At 51.0% G+C, this 22,614-nt stretch overlaps 8 protein-coding genes across 8 annotated transcripts; 4 read left to right on the forward strand and 4 right to left on the reverse strand.

Moving 5' to 3' along the window:
- Window positions 1-277: 277 nt before the first annotated feature.
- Window positions 278-2,950, reverse strand: K441DRAFT_672034 (snare docking complex subunit). The gene is made up of 6 exons (XM_067650506.1): window positions 2,765-2,950; window positions 2,311-2,693; window positions 2,027-2,246; window positions 1,416-1,972; window positions 1,310-1,364; window positions 278-1,242 (listed from the first exon to the last, which is right to left on the reverse strand). The coding sequence occupies exons 1-6, from the start codon at window positions 2,802-2,804 to the stop codon at window positions 383-385; spliced, it is 2,115 nt and encodes a 704-aa protein (XP_067496165.1). The 5' UTR covers window positions 2,805-2,950; the 3' UTR covers window positions 278-382.
- Window positions 2,951-3,572: 622 nt separating this feature from the next.
- Window positions 3,573-7,528, forward strand: K441DRAFT_35110 (uncharacterized protein). The gene is made up of 4 exons (XM_067641310.1): window positions 3,573-4,387; window positions 4,445-4,676; window positions 4,737-4,814; window positions 4,869-7,528. Exons 1-4 carry the CDS (start codon window positions 3,866-3,868, stop codon window positions 7,349-7,351), a joined length of 3,315 nt encoding a protein of 1,104 aa, XP_067496166.1. The 5' UTR covers window positions 3,573-3,865; the 3' UTR covers window positions 7,352-7,528.
- A 715-nt stretch (window positions 7,529-8,243) lies between these two features.
- On the reverse strand, window positions 8,244-9,565 carry K441DRAFT_701786 (uncharacterized protein). The gene is made up of 2 exons (XM_067653368.1): window positions 9,483-9,565; window positions 8,244-9,158 (listed from the first exon to the last, which is right to left on the reverse strand). The coding sequence occupies exons 1-2, from the start codon at window positions 9,546-9,548 to the stop codon at window positions 8,499-8,501; spliced, it is 726 nt and encodes a 241-aa protein (XP_067496167.1). The 5' UTR covers window positions 9,549-9,565; the 3' UTR covers window positions 8,244-8,498.
- Window positions 9,566-10,577: 1,012 nt separating this feature from the next.
- K441DRAFT_598348 (endoplasmic reticulum vesicle protein 25 precursor) lies at window positions 10,578-11,365 on the reverse strand (the record flags this gene model as incomplete). Its single annotated transcript, XM_067645103.1, has 3 exons — window positions 10,578-10,900; window positions 10,954-11,077; window positions 11,153-11,365. 3 exons carry the CDS (start codon window positions 11,363-11,365, stop codon window positions 10,578-10,580), a joined length of 660 nt encoding a protein of 219 aa, XP_067496168.1.
- Window positions 11,366-11,917: 552 nt separating this feature from the next.
- Window positions 11,918-13,697, forward strand: K441DRAFT_35126 (uncharacterized protein). Its single transcript, XM_067641312.1, has 4 exons — window positions 11,918-12,307; window positions 12,357-12,421; window positions 12,469-12,512; window positions 12,620-13,697. Exons 1-4 carry the CDS (start codon window positions 12,074-12,076, stop codon window positions 13,492-13,494), a joined length of 1,218 nt encoding a protein of 405 aa, XP_067496169.1. The 5' UTR covers window positions 11,918-12,073; the 3' UTR covers window positions 13,495-13,697.
- A 2,131-nt stretch (window positions 13,698-15,828) lies between these two features.
- Window positions 15,829-17,331, forward strand: K441DRAFT_713089 (NAD(P)-binding protein; the record flags this gene model as incomplete). The annotated part of the gene is made up of 5 exons (XM_067653928.1): window positions 15,829-15,922; window positions 15,971-16,092; window positions 16,178-16,349; window positions 16,528-16,996; window positions 17,056-17,331. Coding segments are annotated over 4 exons (696 nt in total), but the record flags the coding sequence as incomplete, so codon positions are not given.
- Window positions 17,332-17,394: 63 nt separating this feature from the next.
- K441DRAFT_624380 (uncharacterized protein) lies at window positions 17,395-18,663 on the reverse strand. The gene is made up of 2 exons (XM_067646076.1): window positions 18,136-18,663; window positions 17,395-18,027 (listed from the first exon to the last, which is right to left on the reverse strand). Exons 1-2 carry the CDS (start codon window positions 18,569-18,571, stop codon window positions 17,522-17,524), a joined length of 942 nt encoding a protein of 313 aa, XP_067496171.1. The 5' UTR covers window positions 18,572-18,663; the 3' UTR covers window positions 17,395-17,521.
- Window positions 18,664-20,048: 1,385 nt separating this feature from the next.
- Window positions 20,049-21,644, forward strand: K441DRAFT_691586 (uncharacterized protein; the record flags this gene model as incomplete). The annotated part of the gene is made up of 1 exon (XM_067652489.1): window positions 20,049-21,644. The coding sequence occupies one exon, from the start codon at window positions 20,049-20,051 to the stop codon at window positions 21,642-21,644; it is 1,596 nt and encodes a 531-aa protein (XP_067496172.1).
- Window positions 21,645-22,614: the final 970 nt, after the last annotated feature.

Here is a 22,614-nt window from a genome sequence, read left to right on the forward strand (position 1 = left end):
TGGACTGGGTCAGGAGGCCGGCCGGAACGCGGCGTTGAAGGCTTGGATGAAGGGGTCTGTTATTTGCTGGATAAATGGAGGAAAGTAGGTCGGGAGTACTGGTAAATAGATCGCTACGAGTAACTGAAGGAAGTAAAGAGCCGATGTAGGTTAAAGTGTTTTGTGCTAAGTACAAAGGGCACATGGGAGGATGCTGGCTTCACATAGTAAAACTACTTCCATAGCAGGTTATAGATAATTTTGTTACCGAATCGCCCTAGTACACAGCGAGACAGATCTCAACATGAAAATCATAAATATGTGGGAGACTTTCGCTCTCATTTCTCGAGCTCGCTGATCAAGTAATAGCTCATGTCTAGACTAAATATACAACTCACCGGCTCTACGAGCTTTCCTGGCCCAGCCGCGCTAGTTCTTTAGTGACAAAATCTGCTGCATTAACCAATTCTGTACTTCCATATACGATCCTCCTCCTCGGCCCTGTTCCAGGGGAGCCGGTGCTGGTGCGCTTAGCCCACTCTTGCAAATTCCCGTACTCATCCATTGACCCACCACCTACGGTAAAAACGATTGCCTCACTGAATCCTTGCCGCCTTTGGCCAAAGCTCGCATCAATGCCACGGCCAACGTTACTCAGCCCCCCGGGCATCCCAGTTTGAGTTCTTGCTTGACTGGCGGGGGGTAGAGTCCCGCGTGCGTTGGCAGACCGAGGGTCAAAGTATAGATATGACTCTGTTTTTGAGATTGCGGATGAAGAAGCATTTTGAGGGTCCATAAGAGATTCGGTGATTTTGGTAAGGGTTAGATCTTTATTCACCGGCAGGAAATTCTTGACGCCGGATATAAGGTTCTCAAAGTTCGCACCTAAGCCAGCGTCCTTGAAGCGATCCGTAACACGGCTTGAAAGAGAGCTAAACCCACGGAATAACTCGTTTGATGTGTTGGATTGGGCCGTTTGCGTTGGAGCTGACGATATCATTGTCATACGAGTGAGCTCGCGGACTCTTTTGACATACTTAAGCGGCAAAGTGTTAGCCCCAGCTAGCCGTAATGTCTCCTCAAAGCGATCTATTTCCGCTCGCGATACATCCTGTTCTGTGCTGAGGTACCAAATTATAAACAACCGTAATTTATCCAACGGATCGTTGCCTTTATCGGCATCGGAGATTAGCTCCATTATTTGTGCCTTCGTTTGTTTGGTGATATTCTCTTCTGTCTGAAAATAATTATCTAGCTGGCGGTCTTTGAGAGTTCTAGTTAGCTTAGAGCTGGGTATCGATAATTAGGCCTAAAATTTTTGCAAACATACCCTTGATACCCTTCAGCAGTGCCCCGAGAATATTCATATGCGTATCAAGAACAGCCTAGAATCATAATTAAAAGTCTGCCGCATGACGATAAGGCATGGTAACTACCTTGCGTTCCCTCAGCTCGGGGAGTAGTGTTATTGCAGCTTTTAGGTGTTGGGCGGATGCACTAGTGTCATTCTGTAGATCTTCAAGGGAAGATGCTCCAGTCTTCTTTGTGACTTCGTTAGCATCTTCCTTGTACCTCGTCAATTCGGTATCAATGTCTTCAGCAACCTGCGGAAATGGAACCCCAGCATTCCTGGTCCAGAAGAAGTCGTTCGAGTTCAGATCGTATGCCTTCTTTGTGACACCTTTTCCTGGATTACTCTCATCAACGGGCATCTCCACCGTAATACGATTGAGGTGCATTTTCAAGACGTCGTAAACGAGAGACTGGTATGTCCAAGAATGGGAGAGCATGGGAATTAAATCCAAATTCCTATCCACGACTATGAGAACGGGTCTAGATGATGGTGTGCCAACTGCGGATGAAGGTTTTCGGTCACCCCCAGAGAAGAGATTGTCTTTAGAGTTAAGGACGTGGTCACGGAGTTTTCTATCCAATTTTGCTGCTATCATCTCTGCAGCACCGCCCTTGGGACACCGGATGATCGGTATTGTGCCTGCACATAACCTGTTAGAACAGGAAAGTCTTCCTCTAGGAGATTATGACGTACCCATTGTTACTACAACACTAAAAAGACCACTGACTATCCGGTCAATTGTAGCATCTAGTTCTTCGTCTTTGGTTTCTGCGCTGTTGATCGTCCGATATGTCTCGGCCATTCCAAGACTGAAGAGATCTGGTTCGCTCACGATAAAGTTGAGGTACTGGTCGTAAATCTGTGCAAGGTGTTCCGCGGTGCTTGATGCGGCAGTCTGCGCTGCAAAGTCTTCCTTTTGGTTGTCAGCCATAGACCAAACGAATGACAAAAGACACAAGAAACCCATTCCTACTCACGAGCAGTGGCCTAGGAATCGACGAGAGAAAATTTACGTATGCGGGGGAATAGAGGTTACGTGCAAGGTCGGAAGTGATGATTTGGAGATTTGTAGCTGTAGGCTCGACGAGATATATGACCGGTACATCTGGAATCGGATGTCTCATGGTGTTTATCTGGAGATGTATGGTGATTCCCCAGGCTCGAAGGTCGTTTACCCGCAAAACGCTGGAGATGACATCCCTCCCCATATCATCGAACACCAAAACTTTCCATATTGGCTCGCCGTTCTCGTTGAGGATGGGTGAGTTTTGCGGGAGGAGGCCATTGGCACTTGGGTCATGGTGGTCATCTGCGGATTGCGGGGCAGATTGGTTTAGATTCAGGATCTTCTCGATTGAGGCTATATATTGTCTCCCCGGTCAGCAAGAAACCCAGCACGACGCATGTATACGATGTAGCTTGCGTACGTACCGACCTGACGATCTCGTAGTGTCTGGTGGTGGGAAGCCATGGTCAAAGTCCCAGGCCAGCGCCAGGCAAATTCACGGTCACNTCATGCGCAGAAGGAGAAGGCTGCAATTCAGCAAGAGGAAGAGTGGTGGGGGTTACTACAGTCGGTGCGCAAGGTTGAATTATTTGTAGCCACCCAGAGCATTCATAAAAGCTGTCCAGAATTCCATTGCCGGTTGACAGGACGGGCCCGTTTCAGGGCTAGCGTGTCGCCAAGGCTAGCGGCCCTTTTCAGACCGTCAGTCGCCCTCGCTCTCCTTCTTTCCTTCAACCCACTTCTCCCATAACAACTCCATCAACTTCTTGCTCCCCTTTCAATGACAGCATCGCAGTGAAGACGTCCATCATTAAAGGCCGTTTATTTTATGCTTGGGCCGATAATTGGCACCCAGTGGGCGAGGATTCGGGGTCCTGGCCAAGTGGCGGGTGTTGCGTGTGTTTTGGGCCTTCGGTCGGGACATTTTTGACAAAGTGACTCAACAGCAGCCAGAAAACAGTGACGCCGGCCTCAACTAAAGGTACGGAGTATCAAATTCAAGCTTCAGAGCATCAAGCATCAAGGCCGTCCGGCTCCAAGCGCGGGCAGCATCTACTACTCTTTAAAGAGTGCTGTGGGGATCGTCATTCTCGTGCGCTTCTCTTGCTTCGAGCGAGGGCCGGCGGTAGGAGAGAGTGCGTTGGTGACGAGGGCACACCCAGGCTGCCAGGCCGCTGCCCGTCTGCTGCCCGTCTGCTGCCCGTCGCGTTCCCTTTTCGCATCCCAGCGCCGAGGCACGCGCTCCGAAGAAGACAGGATTTATTAGGCAGTCCGACTCACGCTACGTCCGAAATCGGAGCATTTGGCATCCAACTGCAGCGCGACAAAAACCGAACTCCCACCCACCAGAGACGGCGGCCACTACGGGTTAGTGCCAGTTGCCGCTTTAAACGTGCTTGCATAAGCTAGCAGCACTGGCTGCTCTCTGGTTCCAGGCGGCGGCAACACCCGCTTTAAGCCTCGGCCAATCAAAAGCTTTTTCAGGGGTTTAAGCGAGGAGCATTTTCTCCCGCAAATATTATAAAATGGCGTCCCCAAGTCACGTGCACGATGAGACCCTCCAAGTCACCAGCGGACACAGTGTCTACGCGCCAGAGCCCGAATTCACTGCTTTGTTTTCTAATGCCGTCGACCAGCCTTTTGACCAGAATTGGAACATAGACACCAGCCACCTCTCCATCCCAAGATCCCACTCCACCTCGCTTCCTCAGACTTGGCAAACCTCGACATCAATACAGAGACCCGTGTCTGCCCTAGGAGCTGCCTTCGATCCCAGCAGTCAGTACTATGGACGCACTTTCTCCCACAGTCCATCTCCCTATCGGGATGCTGCCTTCAGTAGCCACGGAAATATGGACCCATATCACCAGCAAGCGGCCGTTGACCCGTCCTTGGTCTCTACCTCCACCATGCGACACTCAAACTTCGATGTGGGCATGCGAGCTTACTCTACCTCTACACCTCAAACAAACACTATTGCTCCCCAAGCTCTTCAAAGTAGCCAGTCTCTGCCGCCCAATGGCCCCACTTCCGCCTCTGGATTTCAGGTATGTTCTATCCAGCCTGACGTGCCATTAGCCCATTTTAATATTTACGCTCTGCAGGATACTAGAAAAGGCGCTGGTCAGTCTTATGCATATTCACAGGGTGGCTCTTTGGCTGGACTATCGCCTACAACAGTGAACCAATCACAGCCTGTGGTTACTCCAAAAGGTGAAATCTTTGGTAAATTCATCATCAAGGACTTTGACAGTCTTTGCAAAGCTACAAAATCCAACCGCCTGCATAACTTTGTGAACATTGGTGACTTTGCCCAAGACTTACCTATTACGAAGAGTAAGAAACTTTCGCTGCTTAAAAGCCAGCATAATGGTGCATATGCTAAAACAATGAAAGCAACCATCCCGCAATATGTCCCGAGAAAGTCTCGTAATGAATTAAAAACGTTGGCGGCAGGCGATAAGAAATTGCTAGGTACATTCTTACTCCCACCCATATCCTTTCGAGTATCTTCTCATAGTATGACAGAGAGAATCGCCAAGAAACCCAGCAAGAAATCCAAGAGTGCCTTGTCAAAAGCGGCACGTGTCAAGACTGAATCGGGTAGTGCTCAGTCTCCATCCGATGCCAAGCAGGAATTGAGTGATACCATGAGCGAGACTGACTCCTCTGATGATAACTCCGATTACAGCTCTTCTGATGACGAGACGCCAGAGCCTTCACCCCTACCGGCATCGAGGCCGGAGGAACCTCACCAAGCGGTGAGGTACGACATCATCAAATCAGTATGGATGTCAAGAAAATCCGCAGCCAAATCGGAGCAAATTCGGTCCGCTCTGGGCGATTTCTGGGAAGTAGTACGAACCATACGGGATCGGTGGAGAACCGACAATAACGCAGTGAAGCAAGCTGAGGAGGCGAAAAAGCTGAGTGAACTGCCGCTTCTCAAAGGTCGCGTCAAGAGTCAACGGGAGATGATGGAGGTAGCTCTCAAGACTGCTCTTGATTATGGTCACCCCGATATTATTCGACTATTCGGAGAGAACAAGCCCTTCCTGTTCCTACTTTACCAATTCTTGGCGGACCGTGTAAGGGACCAGGAATACAATGGGAACCTGTCCAATGCCGTTCTTGAAATTTTAGCGCGATGTAGTACCTTGACCAACGAAGTACTTGAGGAAACCAAAGTTTCTAAGGTTCTTTACCTTTTCAATAAGCGAGGCGACGATAGAACAAAGGCAAAAGCAAAACAGATCTTGGACAGTGCTGCTGCTGCTTCTAAGACCAAGGCCGATTCTCCGGCCCAAGATAAGCCTGGTGACTCGAAAGATGTAAAACCGAAGACAGATTCGAGTAATCGGTCCGCTCCTGAACCAGTAGCTGGTATTAAGCGTCCGCGCCCTGGCGATGGGGCTATTAGCGAGCCCGTAAAGAGAGTTGCTTCAAAATCAGGTGCTACAGCAGGCACAAAACCACCAGGACTTGCCCAGAAGCGTACTGTTCCCGAAAAACCCTCGGTTTCCTCCGCTGCAGCAGCGAAAGCTAAAGTTGTCGCGAAACCATCAACTTTCTTCTCAAGTATACAATCTGCATCGAAGAAAGTGGCTCCGTCGAATGCAGCTAAGTCAGCCAGTCAGCCAAAGGCGGCATCCAGTGCTTCCACTGAGAGGAAATCCGCTCCGGCTGCACCGATGGCACCGGCAAAGCCAGCCTTTTCATTTGCGGAGACGATGGCCAACTTAATAAAACCAAAAGAGCCCGAACCTGTTTCTAAACCCGCCGAGAAACGTCCTCCCGAAACACCAGAGGAGAGAGCTAAGCGACTGAGGAAAGAAGAGCGTCGCAAGCTGCGCGTCACATTTCGGCCAGATGCTTCTCTGGTTAGCATTCGATACTTCACTCACGATCCCGAGGAGGAGCTTGGCCACGATGCCAGCATGGTTCGTGATGCTGGCGATGTCGGTGGTGAGGGTCGTATGTTCAAGCAGCATAAAGACATGATGGAGCTAGACGATGAAGACGATGACCTGCCGCGCGAAGAATCTTATCGTAACTGGCTTGAACCTTCACTCATCGACTTTAGCGTGATAAACCCCGAAGAACAGAAGAAAAATTTCGATCCTTATGGCGGAGGGGTCAACAAGCCAGTCTGCCCCGAGAAGGAGGCCAACGAACGTCGCGAAGCCAATACCCTTATGGTCTTCTACAGCCACCCATCAGACATCCCGCCATCACCTAGAGAACCTCCAGAGACACCCGAAGAAGAATCCCCAAAGATGGTTGAGTTTGGAGCTCCCCCAGCCGATATTCTGGCACGAGCCGCTGCTTTTGAACCCGTGCAGGTTCAGCCGCCGCCGATGCAAGATCTGACCGCTCTTCTTAGCGTCTTTCAGCAACATACACCACAGCAACAGCAGCCAGCAGCACCCGCAGCGCCTGCTTCTGATTTAGAGAAGATATTCGCGAATTTCTCGGCACCTACCCAACAGCCGGTGCCACAGCCCCAAATAATTCCTCCAGCGCAGCAACAGTATGCCGCCCCAGTCCCTGACCTCTCGTCTATAATTAGTGCTCTGCAGCAGCAGCAAGTTCAGGCTCCACAACAACCGCAATACCCAGCATCTTTCCCGTCGGCCATCCCTCCTACCCAGGGCGTACCAACCACCGACCTGAGTGCAATCATGTCCGTACTCAGCCAAACTAACCAACAAGGCAGCATGCCTCAGATGCCCGGCTTCGGCTTTCCGAACCTTAGTCAGCAAGGCCAAGCCCAACAGCAGCAAGCTGCCCCGTATGAGAATGAGGAGCGCAAGCGTTTCCGTGAAGGTAGTGGTTATGAAGACCGGGATCACGGCTCCTACAAGAAGCACAAAAACAAAGGCGGCAATAACAACAACAGTGGCACCGGCTTCAAACCGCACAAACTCTACCCTTGCAGGTTCTTCAAGGAAGGGAAGTGTGTCAAGGGCGACGCTTGTACTTATATTCATGATCGCAGCGACAGGAGATAAGGGCCTGCAATGCTACTCAGAAGATGCCCTAAAGCTTCGTTTCACGAGACTGCAAATGAGTTTGGGATCTGCGCAGCACATCTCTCTGCAACATCGTTTCAGTAACAGCTGCAACTCTAGCAACCCTTTTTAGTCGTCTTTACTTTTCTCTATGTTGTGTTTTCTATTTGATTGATTAAACAAACGGACAGCGAACCGTTTACAATATGCATTAAGCCCAGGCGTTTTCAGGCACCGAAAGGTTATCCGGTTAAAAGAGATCATAGCATGGGACTGCGTCGGCGCTCTACGTTGTATAATTACTATCTGGCATCAAATTCCCCAGCTTCACAGCTTTTTTTATTTATTAGGTATCAAGGTGTATATATGCTTTTCTTCTTATTGCATATGGGCGGATTGGGATCAGCATGGTTGTTTTTGTAGAAGAGTAAGAGCCCAGGTACAGCGCTGGGCGGCTTCGATGGCCTTTGTGGAGGAGGCTTTAAGCTGGGAAGGGAGATATCTACATATTGAACTTGAATGCATGCGTGGGATTCACCCCAATCGAACTTGCTTGAAGGATAACTTTGGCGCTTGTTTTACTAATGCATGCTGAACTGACACAGACAGGAAGAGTACGCGTAACTGCGAGAAGTGATTTAAACCATGAAGACGGTGTAGCTTGCTGGCGATTAGAAGCCATATGCCGCAGTATGATTTTGGACAATACCTTGTTCCTACCCACGCACAAATCACTTGGGCGCCTTCCGGACCGTCTGACATGACATCCTCTGACCTTATCTTCTTCCATGAAAGTCTTCATTATAGCCATTCGTCCATCAAAAGGCCCCTGGTGTCTCGCGTATCAGTCATTTTTCATTCACGACATGATTTCAAATCATCGAAGAAAGGAGGCGTAATCACTGTATTGTAGAACAAGGCGAAAGGCCCACCCCACTACGGCTCAACACTTTGGTTTACCTATATCATGATCCCGGAGGCCAGCTCTATCAACCAGAGAACCCCCACGTAGAGCACCCGTCCGCCCAATGTTGTCGGGTCCCAGCATCTAGAGCCAGTCTACACTATGATCTTCACCCCAAACCCCCGTCCTAACTGCTGTAGAATAGCTTCATACCGCGCCCAAACCTTCACCACAGAACCACAGCTAAGCCCACTCCGCCCTGCCCATGCCCATCCCAATCGACCCCCTCGTGTCCCTGGGCGCGCCCTCGACATCTTCAGGCATCGGAAGCGACGCCCAAATCACTGGAAGGCTGTCCGCGCGCCTCGCCAATACGGGGACCAGCTCCACCGCAGCAGGGGACTCGACGCCCTCCGCCCACGACACGCTCCTCGCTAGCGCCCTCTCAACCCCGCTTCCCTCTTCATCCTCGTCACCATACTTACCCTCACCGCGTCCCCCGCCGTGCCCCTCACCATATCCCTCGCCGTCACCGTCACCGTCGCCCACGACCGCAGCCGCAGCTGCAGCCGCAGGTATCACAGGCCCTAGACCCGCGCCCCCTTGCATCCGAACGCCCACGGAACCAGCACCCTCCCCCCCCGCATCCGCCCTCACCAGCGCCGTCGCGAAATCAACAGCCAGATCCCCCCCTCGCCGCAGCGCTGCCTGCGTGCTGCGACTCGGCACCGCTCTCTCGGGTGGCACGGCGGTCTGAGGCTTTGGCGCGGCGGTCCGAGGTGCTGGTGGTGGGGGCGGTGGAGGGAGGAGGAACGAGGCGCGTGAGGGGAATGGTGCTGGTGTCGAGGCGGGCTTGCGCGGGGGCGTTGGTGATGGTGGGGGACGGAGGGGGAGGTGAGGAGGCTGGTGGGGTAAAGGCGGTCGGCTTACCGGTTTGCGAGGAGTATCAGAGGGTTGGCGGGGGGAGGGTGTTGCTGCTGCTGCTGCTGCTGCTACTGCTGCTGTTGCTGTTGAGGCGGTGGTTGAGGGGGTTGGAGCTGGTTCTTGTGAGGGAGCGTCGAGATGGGTTGAGGGATTACTGGCGCGGTGTGCTTGCGATAGGATGCGGCTGGCGGCACTCTCGATTAGGAAGTTCCGGAGAGCGCAGCTGCTGTCCATGTGCGTGTAGACGTAGTCGAGCCGGAAGAGAGATGCTGTAAAGCTGTTTTCGGCGTAGTATCGGCGCACTTGGTCGAGGGCGGCTGTGCAGAGGACGGTGTGGTCGCCTCGGAGTGCGAGGATGTAGAGTGACATGTGGTGGGTTACGGTACGGAACGAGGTAGGATGAGGTAGGATATTTGCGAGGAAAGGCAGGCCTCGAGCATGGATTGTGCGAAGCTGTTAGTCTCCGGGGTAAGGGATCCGAAGATGTGCTCTTCCAGGTCCGCAGGAGGCGTGGGTGAGCGAATTAGGCTCGAGGCCATTGATACAGGTGCGAGATTTTCTGACTGTGTCGAGGAGTGTAAGAGAAGGAGAGGAAATTTGGTGAATGGGCTGTTCAAGTCATAGAATGCTCTTGCCAGCTAAACTACAAAATGTAAGGGCCTGAGGGCACTTCTAAATGTCTGTGTGACGCATGTACAAAACAACATTGGAATTCTCAGAGGAACGAGAGACCTTGAGAAGAAGGGAAATGTCAAAAGAGAGGATGAAGTAGCCGGGAATGTAGTTGGTAACTTGCAATGAAATACTTAGACCGGATTTAGGGATCTCGATTTCAAGTGAGATATTTGATATCTACAAGATACAATAACCGGCCACCCATAATCCCTTGAACTGAACCGTAGGACTGTATATCATGTCAGAAGGATCTGAATTTTAAACTGGCCTTTGTGAAAACTTCTTGAATTGGTAGGTCTCGAAGGAAAGTCCGGCCACTATTCTCACACCTCCTTTTCAGCATTAGGATTCAAGGGAGCCCCAACTACCCCAATGGAATGATCCCACAAAGCAGCACTTCCGTAGAAAGCCTCGGAGAGAGACTAGTCTTAAAAGGACTTTCATTTCCCGTTGCGTCCTCCATCTAAACCGCGTGCTGACCCCGTCTGTGCGTGAGAAGCACCTCATAAAGTGTGATCAAATATGTAGAGAATAGAAACTCAGAAGAGTAGACATTCTACTAGAGAAACGGATATAATTTTGACCGGAACACCAAAATGCGAGATCCCACCAACACGAGTAGATGACCCGCTCTGACAATGGATTCGGCGGGAATATAGGCCGAACTGAACGTTCGATATTTTTAGGGACGAAAGAATACATGGTGAAAGAACCAGGTGAAGGCTAGATAAGATGCTTTGACCTGAAGTATGCCCTGAGGTAGACCACCTGCCATGCGCCTAATCCTACCAACATACCCATTGTGCCAAATGCAAACCACTTGACTCGTTCATTCGTACTTTCATTTGTATCTCGTAGCTTTTGTTCCCGTCCGCGAAGGTAATCCATCTCGCTGACAATCTCTCCAACAAGCTCTTCAATACGACGGAGCTCTGCCTCGACGGGTTTCAGCTTCTCGCCAGCTTGGATCGCAGACCAGTCCTTTGCATCAGCACCGATATCGATATCGAGTTCGACATGCCTGGTTGGGTTCATGACACCTTGGTCTGCGGGGGAAGTCAGCACGTGGGCTTATTCAGTTGGCGATAAGGGTACAAACTGGAGGTCAGAATGTTTTCAAAGCACACATCGAAGGCTGCATCTGCGTGAGAAGTGAATGCAGATCTATGCTCGCCCGCGACATCTTTTGGCTTTCCATAATTGTTGCCCATAGTGTCCCGGATCTGTATACAGCTCGATTAGCGCTTGTCCGCCGAACGTCCCAATCGAAATTTTAGGATCTGAAATGGGCTACTCACATGCATATTGAGCATCTGGCCATCTCCCCTAAACCCACTAATGATTGCGGTGACAACGACCAGTTGTTCTTTTGCGACGAAATTTCGGATGCATCTTTCGTGCCGCGCCGACTCGTGTCCAGGATGTGCTTGGATGTCGAATTTCAAGGCAGAGGTGAGAGGAATGGTTGCTAGCAAGAGCAGGTAGCTCAAATACCGAAATAGCGTCTCCATGGTGGTCATGGTCAAATAAACTCTCCTGGCACTCGCTGTTTTCGTGGAAGAGGATGCGGAGGACAGATGGCCCGGAAATGCAGCCTTTCCTTGACAGTGCTAGCGGGATTCAGGTCTTGGCTCTTGGGGATCTGGGCTCTTGGCTTCTGGAAGTCTGCCTTGGAGCCTCCAGCCTCAGCCTTCTTTCAATCCCCATCAAAACCTCCCGTAAATTTGCGCCCGATCGCGGCCCAATTGAGTTCCTCCGTCGAATAACCTTGCCCAAAGCTGCATGATCCTTCTGCGGCCATAAAAGCTATCCTCACCCCGCCGCGCGTGGGTTCTGCTGTGCTCTTCCAATGGCTGGTCTCGCCGCAGCTGTTTTTGATCGAAGCACACTTCCAACCCAAAGGCATGAAATCTGGATGCTGAGGAAAGAAGGCAACTGGCCGGCCACTCTTTAAGGAACTCCGCTCTACTTATACTATTACGAGAGTCCGCAGCCATGAAACACGCTGCTGGTAGTTGACGCTGCTGATAGCTGGCACGCGTCGTTCCCATCCTTAGTACCCAACACTTACATATACGCCCAATACCCCACTCAGCTACAAACTGCTCCGTTCTCTGTATAACCCTCAATTCCCGTGTGTTTACAATTTTGCCCAACGCTTCCTTTTCCACCCTTGTTCCGCCGATTATTCCGACATCTGGTTACCGTCTATCACTGCCATGGCCAACAGCTACCCAACCTGTGCAAGGAGAACCCAGCAGCCCGATACGCCGACTAACGCTGGTTTCACTCCATCGACTGACAGCTCAGTGGGGACGATGATGACATTTAACCTAGACATGGGTGAGGTTTCGCCTCGTAAAAAGAGGCGCCGTAGCGAAGAAGAGCAGAAGCGGACCAACGAGATGAGGTTACGGGGGGCCTGTAATGAATGCCGATCGAAAAAACGGCAGGTCTGTCACGTCCACGCTAAGATATATTCTAGTCTTGACGCTTGATTAGTGCAAGCCCGAACACACTCCCTCGAAACCCGTTGCAAAAAAGCGCGGGCCGGGGTATCCGCATAGGTATGTTGTTGCTGTGAACCGGCGATACAAAGTTAACCTTGAGACAGCTCCTACAGGTCACTAGACCTTTACCCTGCGTATTCTTCACAAGGTAACACTTCTCAGCTAAACAAGCTGCTTTCTGAGGATGAGTAGCCTCACGACTTCCCGATATCCTAGGCTGCTGGCCCAGTACATAGCGCTAATCAAACACTCCAGCAAAAACTTCACATGACTTCCAAGTCCACCCTCGTTTAATATCAGAGACGCCGTCTTTCCATAGTGGGACCAATGATCGCCGTCCAGACCAACCGTCCATGATACTACCCGGGCAGTCTCACCCATTATACTCAGGGCCATATTTGGATGACCACCAGTTCCCGGGAGCGGTGTCTTCACAATTTGTTAGCACGACGTGGCCTACGCCACACCTTCCTGATCAAAAGGACTTCCACTTGAATATCGGAGACATGCCATGGCCAAAACGGGACAAGGCATTCCATGAGCGTCTTCTTTTTCCTTACGTCCAAGAATATATGGGTTACACTGAAGACTATGCCACCCACAGCGGACCCCCCACAAACATTGGGCCAAGGTTCACAGCATTCAATCCATATGACGTACCATGTGGTGACTGGCCACACTCAGACGACTCACATCGGGTCCAAGAAATGCGTCACCCATATCATGATGGGTTTTATGAAGATCGATCCGGGATCAGCCACTCTACGCATCAAACCCAGGAAATGGTGACCCTAACTGGTACCCAGGGCTTTGGTTGGGTGCCCCGTAAAAGTCCGCATCTTTCGCAAGCTCGGCTACAGAAGTCAGATAATGCCGACCCCAAGGCGCCTGCTGGAAACTCGCCTGCGCATCAAGCAGTAGATCTGCATGATATCCTAGGCTTATCTCCGTCCATAAACCGGTTTCCTTTGCCATTGCAATCCTCGGGCCATCTAGAATCTTTCCAGATATTTCCCACCGATAGCCAAGGCTCCTCTCCAGAAAATCCGGGCTTTGTCTGGGGAAGATCTAGTTACTTCTTAAGTTCCGCGCCTGAGCAAGAGGCCTCCAGCATTACCCAAGGGACATAAAGCCAGGGGACATAAATCCAGCCGACAGGCCCTGGGACTTATTTAAGAGGTTTACCAGTACACAAACAGGTACTTTGTTTTAATTGTTCTTTTAAAGGCGCTCAACATTCAGGACTTCTAGGAAGGCCAGCCTAAGATTTTACCAACTCTAACCGTCATTTTATTTTGTCCTATGCAATAAAACTTCCGACGCAATGATCTAAAGAGCCAGAGGCTTTAGACGTTACAAGTTTCATGTCTACAACCATTGATATTTTGCCGGATGGAGAAGTTTACAGATCTTACTGCCTGTGGGAGCCATTTTCTGGAAAGGTCTCTTGTTGAACGATCAAATCATTTCTGCTTGGACATTCATTTGTGCTATACAACAAGTTAAAAGGGACTTGTCTTGCTTTTTTTCCATATTTACCGGAATACCCGGTCCTCGGCGTTTGTTCTATAGTCACTGCGTAGAGGAGCCGAGCCTGCTACGCACGGATTTCTATTTACCGCCATCTGTTCTCTGGTCGTATGCCTATATTCCACGTGGATCCGGGTTACATGGACAACAGGAATGGCCCTGGCAAATCTACTATACCCGAGAAACTCCATCGGATGATTTAGCGAAGGTGGTAACTCTAGAATGCGGCCACATGTAAGAAGATTCTTTACATCGACGCGTTGGAGGATGTGCTTGGTAAATAGGAGCGTTTCATATTTTGGTCCATGACGCAATTTCATTGGTATGCCGGCTGGGTTCTTACTCTACCTTCCACATCTAAACTTACGCTTGCCATTACTTACATCCTATACGGATAGTCTACTTTGTTTATGGCCTTCGCTAGTTGACTCTTCGTTATGCCTTTCTTCCTCATGGCTATATTCTAACGACTCTTTCTTCATGGAGGGTATCCTCTTCCCCTGTTTGCGTTGTGGTACATGTCTTTCACGAGTTAGGCAGCTTCGAACCTATTTAGTCGCTATGTCATAATAGTCCTATCACCTGAGATGAAGGGATTCGGCTACGTTTAGGCAGATTTTAGCGACTATTTCATTCACCCTAATTATCCGATAAACGCCTTTCTTGTATAAATTTTAATCAGACTAAACGGCAATTGAGGCCAAGCCTTTTCCCTTAACTCTCTTCGCTCTTCGGCCAATACCCTCTTGACCCATGGAACTGTGACAGCAGTTCCAATCACGGCCCAAACCCAAGGTAAGATCCAGCCTATACCGATCCGTTAACAACGTCGAGCTTTTCGTGGCGTCGCAAGAATCCAAGTTACGCACCGAATAGATGAGCAATGTCCTCACCACAGCCGTGGCTAAGGGCCCACCACCCCAAACCCAATTCATCTGCCACAACAGGCTCTGGAAAATAGGACTCGCATCATACTGCTCCCTCAGCGCTCTCCGAAACTCCCGCTCACCACCGCCCTCGACGGCCACGACATCCTCAATGATGACGAAAATGCCGGGGACATATCCTTGGGCTATGCATGAGATACTTTTACAGCAACGCGCGGTTACTTGGTATAATGGCCGCGAAGATGCCTATGCGGCGACATTGCAAGTACACTTCAATTTTTGATAGAACATGGTACGGTCGTAAGAGCACCAGTAGCGAGCGATGAGCGGTCACGAGCTGTATGAAGCGTTGAATGGTTAAATTGGGTAAAATATCGACAGGTGCCAGGGCCGAATCAGCAGCGAATTCACAGTTAGAGGTTCGACGGTATTGCATGCGCAGTATCTTTTCTACGCAAAGCCGGATGAAATCAACAGGTGAAGTGACTTCACACTTGACTTTTTTGACGGATGACCAGTCCCCGCCGTAATGCGACGACGTCAAATCAGGACTCAACCATGAAACACCGACGCCGTTAATCCTATGCCCCTAGGCGGCGATCTGCTATGAAAAAAGGGCTAACTCACCCTCATGAAAAGCTGGCAGCTGCTCCCGCAGGACTTTCCTTCCGCACTTCCAGCAAGACATTGACCGTGGAGAGCACGAACCCTCGCTTGTCGCCGCTGAGCGCCACAGACGAAGCCCGCACGAAGGAGCGACCATTGATGAAGGCTGACGACGGATTTACATTATGCCTGCGTACAAACATTCCACGATGCGAGAAAAATACCGTTCTTCTGGACTTCCAGAATTTCTTGCTACCACGTTTCTTTGCTCACTGCTGCTGAGGCGAAGCAATTCATCCAATGGCGTCGTTAAGAGCTGGCCTGTTGTGCCAGCGAGCGCTGGTATCACCAATTTCTCGCATCAATTCCGTAACAACTCCTCGGATAGCATTGCTTCAGCCTCATACAGCTCTATTTGGGCAGAAGCCATAGTTCAATGACCTGCGATTCACCCACGAAGATGCAGGGCCGCCGGGCAGTAGCCGTGAGAATGTCGGCGGTAAGAGGGTCAGGGATCTCGATCTGACCGGGGCGTGTATAATGTCACAGGTACCTCTACAAACCTCCCATAAGAGCTTCACAGCTTCAAAATGGTCTCAGCTCACATTAGTTGTTTCAGGCAGAGCTCGCGGTCTTGACCTCTGCATAGCTGAAGCTTTGGTGGAAGCTGGTGGTAAAGGTGTGCTCTTCCATTTATCAGCTCACGTCTCTCGACCCTTCTCACTTGCCTCCGTTTTCTTTACCTTAAAGCTACATGTCAGCTTACGGAATCATTTAGTCTATTATCTAGACCCCCCCCCCCGAGCCCGACGACTCCTTCGCTGAGGCTCGCAGGCGCGTCCTCTCCGAATTCGCGGGTGAGCTGCGCTACGCGCAAATGAACGTGCGAGATAACAAATCGCTCGATGGTGTCATCGCCAGGATAGCTGAGAAATATGAGCAGCTTGACGGTCTAATAGCCGGTACGTCTTGCATTCCTCCCTTCAATCCCCAAATCATGCCTCTATGCCCTGCCCAAACCCCGCCTCCCACCAGCCTTTCTTTATGGATAAGTTTCGCATTCACCCTCTGCCTCCGAATCAGCAAATTCGCCCTAGGCCTGGCAACCTCAACTAATCCATCTCGCTCCCCCTAACACAGCCGCCGGGATACAGAAAGTCTGCCCGGCAGTCGACTACACAGTCGCCGACGCCACGGAGATGCTCGCGACCAACTACACAAGCGTCTTCATGACCGCCACCGCCACGGCGCGCCAGATGCTGCGCTTCAAAACCCGCAGCTCGATCGTGCTCATCGCGTCCATGAGCGGCCTCGTCACCAACAAGGACCTCATCAGCCCCGTGTACAACTCCTCCAAGGCCACGCTCATCCGGCTCGCGCGCAACCTGGCCATGGAGTGGGGCCGGATCCGGACGGTGGCGGCAGCGGGATTAGAGTCAATGCGCTGAGTTCGGGCCATATCATCACGCTGATGGTGCTGAGGAATTTCAAGGAGGTGGAGGGGCTGAGGGAGTGCTGGGAGCGCGAGAGCATGCTCGGGAGGTTGGTGAGCCTGGAGGAGCTCAAGGGCGCGGGACTGTTTTTGTTGAGTCGGGCGAGTAGGTTTATGGTGAGTTGGTTTCCTTTTTCTTCTTTTTTGGCGTTTGGGGGGGCCGCTGACGGGGATAGACTGGAGGGAACCTGGTTATTGATGGTGGTCATACTGCGTGGTACATTTGGGTTTTGGGGGTGATACGGGTGGGATTCTGGCGGAAGGATTGCAGCGGGGTTTAAAGGAGGAGGAGGAGAGTAGCATTGGGGTGGATTAGCATATAGACGGCTAGGCAGTATGGCGCCAATGCGAAAGAGCCTGAGGCTATTAACTTTCCGTCTTTCGACTGCCGAGCCAACATGTGCAGTAAAAAGTCTTCAGGAGTTGTAGTGATTATCCTGGACAGCTCAAGCCGAGTCTCTTTCCGATTGGATTTTCCGAATGTAATGAGCCACAGTGCAGACGTCACAGTTTTAGGTGGTAAATGTAGTGATATAGAGTAGACCTGGACTGATGACTTGATATACAGTTCTATCTTACAGTAGTTCGTCACACATATATACGAGGCAAAACAATCAAAACTTTTCACGAAGTGAGCGCAGCTCAACTGTCAAACTGTCTAACATCAGGCATCATCCCCAACCCACTCCCACCAGTCCCCTTAACACTCTGCGCCAACCCCTTCCCATCCACCCCTGCCTCGCTCTCCTTCACACCCCCCGCACTCCGATCCTTGACATGCTGCCTGATCATCGCCAGGATCTCCGAGCCACGCCAGCGACTCGGCACGGGTCGATACGCCGGCTTGAACGCGCCGACCGTCTGCGCCCACTCGCCGGACACGGGGGCGCGCCGCCACTCCTCCGTCCGCGGCGGCCGGGCGGTACCCTGGGCGGCCGGAGTCGCGGCGGCCGGGCCGGGGCCCTCGGCGTACTCGGCGGACGTGGGGACGGGCTCCTGCGTCGCCCAGTAGTAGATGTCCCAGTCGTTTTCGTCAAGGAAGAAGTCGTACTGCCGCAGCTGGTGCGGCATCATGGTCGCGAGGTGGGCGTCGGCGAAGGTCGAGAGGAGGAGGTCACTCTCGAGGGTTCCGCGCTTGCGGCTCTGGTCTGCTCCAGCCCCGCAAAAAAAACCCCCCGTCAGCAACAAAGTTCAGATAAATGGCCAATTCAGATGATGGCGAGAGGGAGGGGTTTTCGCGGCACTTAGCAACGGACATAATAACCTCGCGCGCGTCGTGCTGACGTCCTCGCCCGTCCGCCGCAGCGGCTCCACTTTGAACTTGGCGCCCTCCAGCTCGCCGATCCCGAGCTCCTTGTTCGAGCCGCTGGTGTCGCTGCCCGATTGCGTCCCGCCGGTCATCCGCTCCGTGTTCTCGGGTACGGCGTCTTTGGGGACGAAGTTGGGGTCTGCGGACGATAGCATCTCCGGCAGTGGCGCTTGTTTGCCGACGCTGGGCATCTCGTTGGCGATGGCCGAGGTCATGTTCGTCAGGTGGGGGTTTAGAGGCTTCTCGGCTTGCTTCTTGCGCCATTCGGTCGTGGTGTCGTTGCCGCGTTCGTTGATGTTGAGGCGGGGGATGAACGTGGAGAAAGGACGGGAGAAGGTGAGGAGGGTGCGGGAGGGGCGGAGAATTAGTCGTGTGGAAGGCATGATGAGTTTATGGCCAATTGAGTGGGTGCTGCTTCAGGTCAATTGCTGTTGGTGGTGATGAGGGTTGGTTGGAGTGACTCCTGGCCTCATCGATTCTGACGAAAGTTTGCGGAGAAAAGTGGTTGACATCATCCCGCCGCTGATATAAGCAGGTGCCAAGACAGTATACTTTTTGTCATTGCGCTGAGCAGCTGTGCCTCACGATAGTTAACAGCCACGGTGGCTTCAATCGAACAGTGCGCGTCGTCCAAAAATCAAATGCTTTCAGTAGTACTTCATTTCAGGTCCTCGAAAAAGTGAGGGGGAGACAGAAAACCTCCATTTATCAGTGGCAACGACGGGGTGGAGACCTGTATCAGATCTCGCTGACCAGGTGCTTCACTATCGCGATAGGTTCAATACACTGGGGGCTTTATCTTCTCAATCTCTCTTTGAGCTTTTCATGTGGTTGAAGATGATTTTTGTCACTACCTCAAGCTATCGTTTTCCTTTGTGCTTCTCTACAGTTTTTCATTCCTCGTACTTCACACTGTTTGCGGATTGCATACCCCCTACATTTCCGACGTTCTGGGAGAAAGACATGGCTGGTAGCCAGCCGAATTTTCCCCGCCTAAACATGTTTCTAGGGCAAATCCTTTAACGTTTCTCATTGCGACTTCTTCAAGCTCTTAAGAATTGGGAATTAGCAGGAGAAATCTCCTCTAGTTCTCCTGGAGAGCAAGGCAAGAGTGTACATTGAATACCGCATTGCGTAGATCTTCAGTATATTCCTCAATGGTTTATCTAGACGCTAATTCTACAAGCTAATTTTCCACACTAATTCAAGCCATCAGCAACAAAGCCTGTAAATCACATAACGGCACTTATATCAGGTATTCAATGCATCGGTACAACCTTCCTGAGGAATTTATGAAGAGATGTGAAGAATTCAGAGAAGGCTAGATCCAGTAATTTTGGCACTGTTTGCGGAATGTTTACCCGCCATCCGCCGCCACACATCGCAATGAACATTTAAAACGTTTCTTAGTAATTGCTCAGCATTTTGACTCGTTGGCACCATTTGTAGAGTTTTCAAACTATGCAATCACTAGAAAACAGGCCATTTAAGTCAACATTCCTCGCGTCGTGCTAAAGTTAGAAAACGCCACCTTAGAAATGCTTCGAAGAACCTGGAGGCTGGATGGAACTCGAACAAGGCCATACCCCCAAAGTATATATCTGGATCAAGGTTGTTTTCTGTTTGCTTTCTACATCATTGTGCATCGCCCTATTTGCATTGGTCTGCACCTTCCTGCAAGGTACATCTTACCAAACTCTCTCATCCACGCCTCCTTACCGGTACCACTTTCTCCCTGCATAACCCAGATATCTGGTAAATACATACGCCACACTCACACGTGAAAGAGATACTCCTCTTCTCATGGCTTCCTTACTCCAACAACAAGTTAATGTCTTGATGCGGCCAACCAACAAAGAGATGAATTTGTTTGAAGCGTACGACGATTTCTTTGACCAGTATGTTGAGACAGACCTACTCCACTTCGGCGAAACTATGCCTGGACCAAGCATTTCAGATGACTTTGCGAATTTCTTTGAGGTCCCGCGATCGAACAGGAGCGATCCAGTCGAAACAGCGCCTATGCCCAATTGGGATGTAACAACATCAGAAGCTTGGCATCAAGCCTTGCGGCAACTCGAACAAAACCCTGCCTTGCCCGCTCTGCAAGGAAGTCACACCTCCATTTACCCAAAGTCCCGAAGGACGGCTCCAGCTTCGGACCCTGGACGGGTCAGCCTCGACGAGCTTTTCATTTTTGGACCCCAATCTTCTTCTCAAGTCTCTTCCTCGACTCCTACAACACCCACTTTTTCAGTACCAAAGAGAAAGACGAGATATGATCAGAACTGCACGCAATCAATAGCGCACAAGATTCCAACCGGTGTTCGGAAACCTGCTCGAAAATCGAGTCTCTCGCCCAAAATGATGCGACCTTCACAATACCGAGCCGAGTACCGTGACGTCTGGGCCAACCAGACAGAAGCCGCACCAGACAACTCTTTCAATCTGAGATTACCAAGAAACTTAATCCCGACATTACCACCGCATTCCACGAGTATTCTGCAGCAAGAAAACTCGCATGATTTCTTTTCGAATGGACAGAGCTTTACCATCTCTTCAAGTACCAGCAACGAAATCGAAGAGTCTAAGCACGACTTCACGAATAATTCGCAATACCAATTGACACCTCTCTCATCTCCAGTACTCAATCAAAATCATAGCGAACGTAACTCCTTCCATTCCACAACGGATTCCATTACCACAGCATACATCACACACCAAATCAACAATGAGGCTCTCTCAGCCTTGCAGACACCACCTCCGACGCAGAGGCTCTCGATGGCATCATGGGGTCCCGACGCAACCGATAATCTCGACTTTGCTTTCCCAGCCTCGCCGGACTTGACCAACACTCAAAAGCCACAGCATTGGTGGCAGGCTGCTAGCGCGCCTCAGCCTTCCCCATCAGCCTACCACAACACTCGACCACAGAGTCTGGACTTCATTACCCCCGCGGCTGGCCTTGGCATATCATGCGACTCGGAGATGAGCATGTTTACCGACCCCACCGCCGCTTCATCATTTTCAGCCTCGTCGGGAAACGTGTATGCGTATGCGAATATGATGCCGCCAACGCATCAGACCAATCAGCAAGCCACGACCCCGCCGTCCCGTTCCCCGTCCACGACGCCTCCACCCCACAGAGTGACACGACGCGAAGGTTCAAAACCCCGCTCCACGCACCACAATCACCACCGCCGCAAGTCAAGTAACTCGTCGAGCTCCGGCCCTCGTCCGGCTTCCGTTGGCTTCGTAAACTTCACGCCGGACGACAGCCGCAAGATCCTGACCGGCGTCGCGCCCAGTGGGTCCTCGAAGACGAAGGCGCGGCGCGAAAAGGAGGCCGCGGAAAAGAGGCGGAGGCTGAGTCAGGCGGCTACACGGGCCATCATCGACGCTGGTGGTGATTTGGGGGAGCTGGAGAGAGAGGGTTTGCTGTGTGCTGAGGAGTAAGCAAAAAACGTGTGCGAGCAATGCGGTTCTTGTAATCGTTTTTGTGAGCGCTGAAAAACAAATTTTGAATCACGCTTCTAACGTAGGTGATGGGGTTATGAAGGTGTCCCTGGTTATGAAGGTTTTGAACATCAAAAAAAGCGCATAGACAAAATTTGTTTGCAAGACCTGCAAACCTTCATAACCCATCACCTACGTGAGGCTGAGCTTGCTTGGCGATGATTTGTTAGCGCTGGGGTTGGAGGTTTTTTTGAAAAGCTAATTTTTCTGTTTCGGGCTGTTTATGGAACAGGGATGGGTAATTGGTACAGATAAAGCGACCGGTTTATATATTGTTATGCCTGTTGCTGGTTAGCTGTGTTCGTTGCTTGGCTCCTACTTTCTCAAACGGTCGCGCTACGATCCAAGAACCCCTTCCCCGGGCCAACTTTAGACCACTAAACAGTAGCACCTAAGCGTATAGTCTTTAAATTTTAGAATCTAAGAGATTAATGAATGTAACCACGCTTGCGCACACCGTAATGAACAAGGCATGCAATTAGTACTTGTTGGTAGGGGGGGGGTACTTGGGGCAGTCTCTTTGAGCTCAGCGGCGTGTTATATAATAGCGCGCGGGCTATTGTGTAGATACCTTCTCGGGGCCTTTGAGCCCCTAAGATTCTTCCTCATAGAGCATTATATGTATCATTCCATCAGCCTGCTCAGTGCCCTGACAGTACTTATGGTCTTCATGTATAATTAATCATTTAATTTAATCATCTTCACTACTATAGGATTTTATTTGTTTATATATGGAGGAGACTTTTACGGTTCTCCTGGTTGCAATCTGGAGCTTTTTCAATCTGACGTTGACCCGTGCTTTTGTCCGGCAGAAAAGGACGCGTTTGTCCGAATTGTACACGTGTTCGTGGCTTGTACACAAGGCTCCGGATTGAACCGCATCTGAAATCTGGAACCTTGAACTGACGCC

The sequence above is a fragment of the Cenococcum geophilum genome (genome assembly GCF_001692895.1).
Source record: "Cenococcum geophilum 1.58 unplaced genomic scaffold K441scaffold_117, whole genome shotgun sequence".
Taxonomy (NCBI): domain Eukaryota; kingdom Fungi; phylum Ascomycota; class Dothideomycetes; order Gloniales; family Gloniaceae; genus Cenococcum; species Cenococcum geophilum.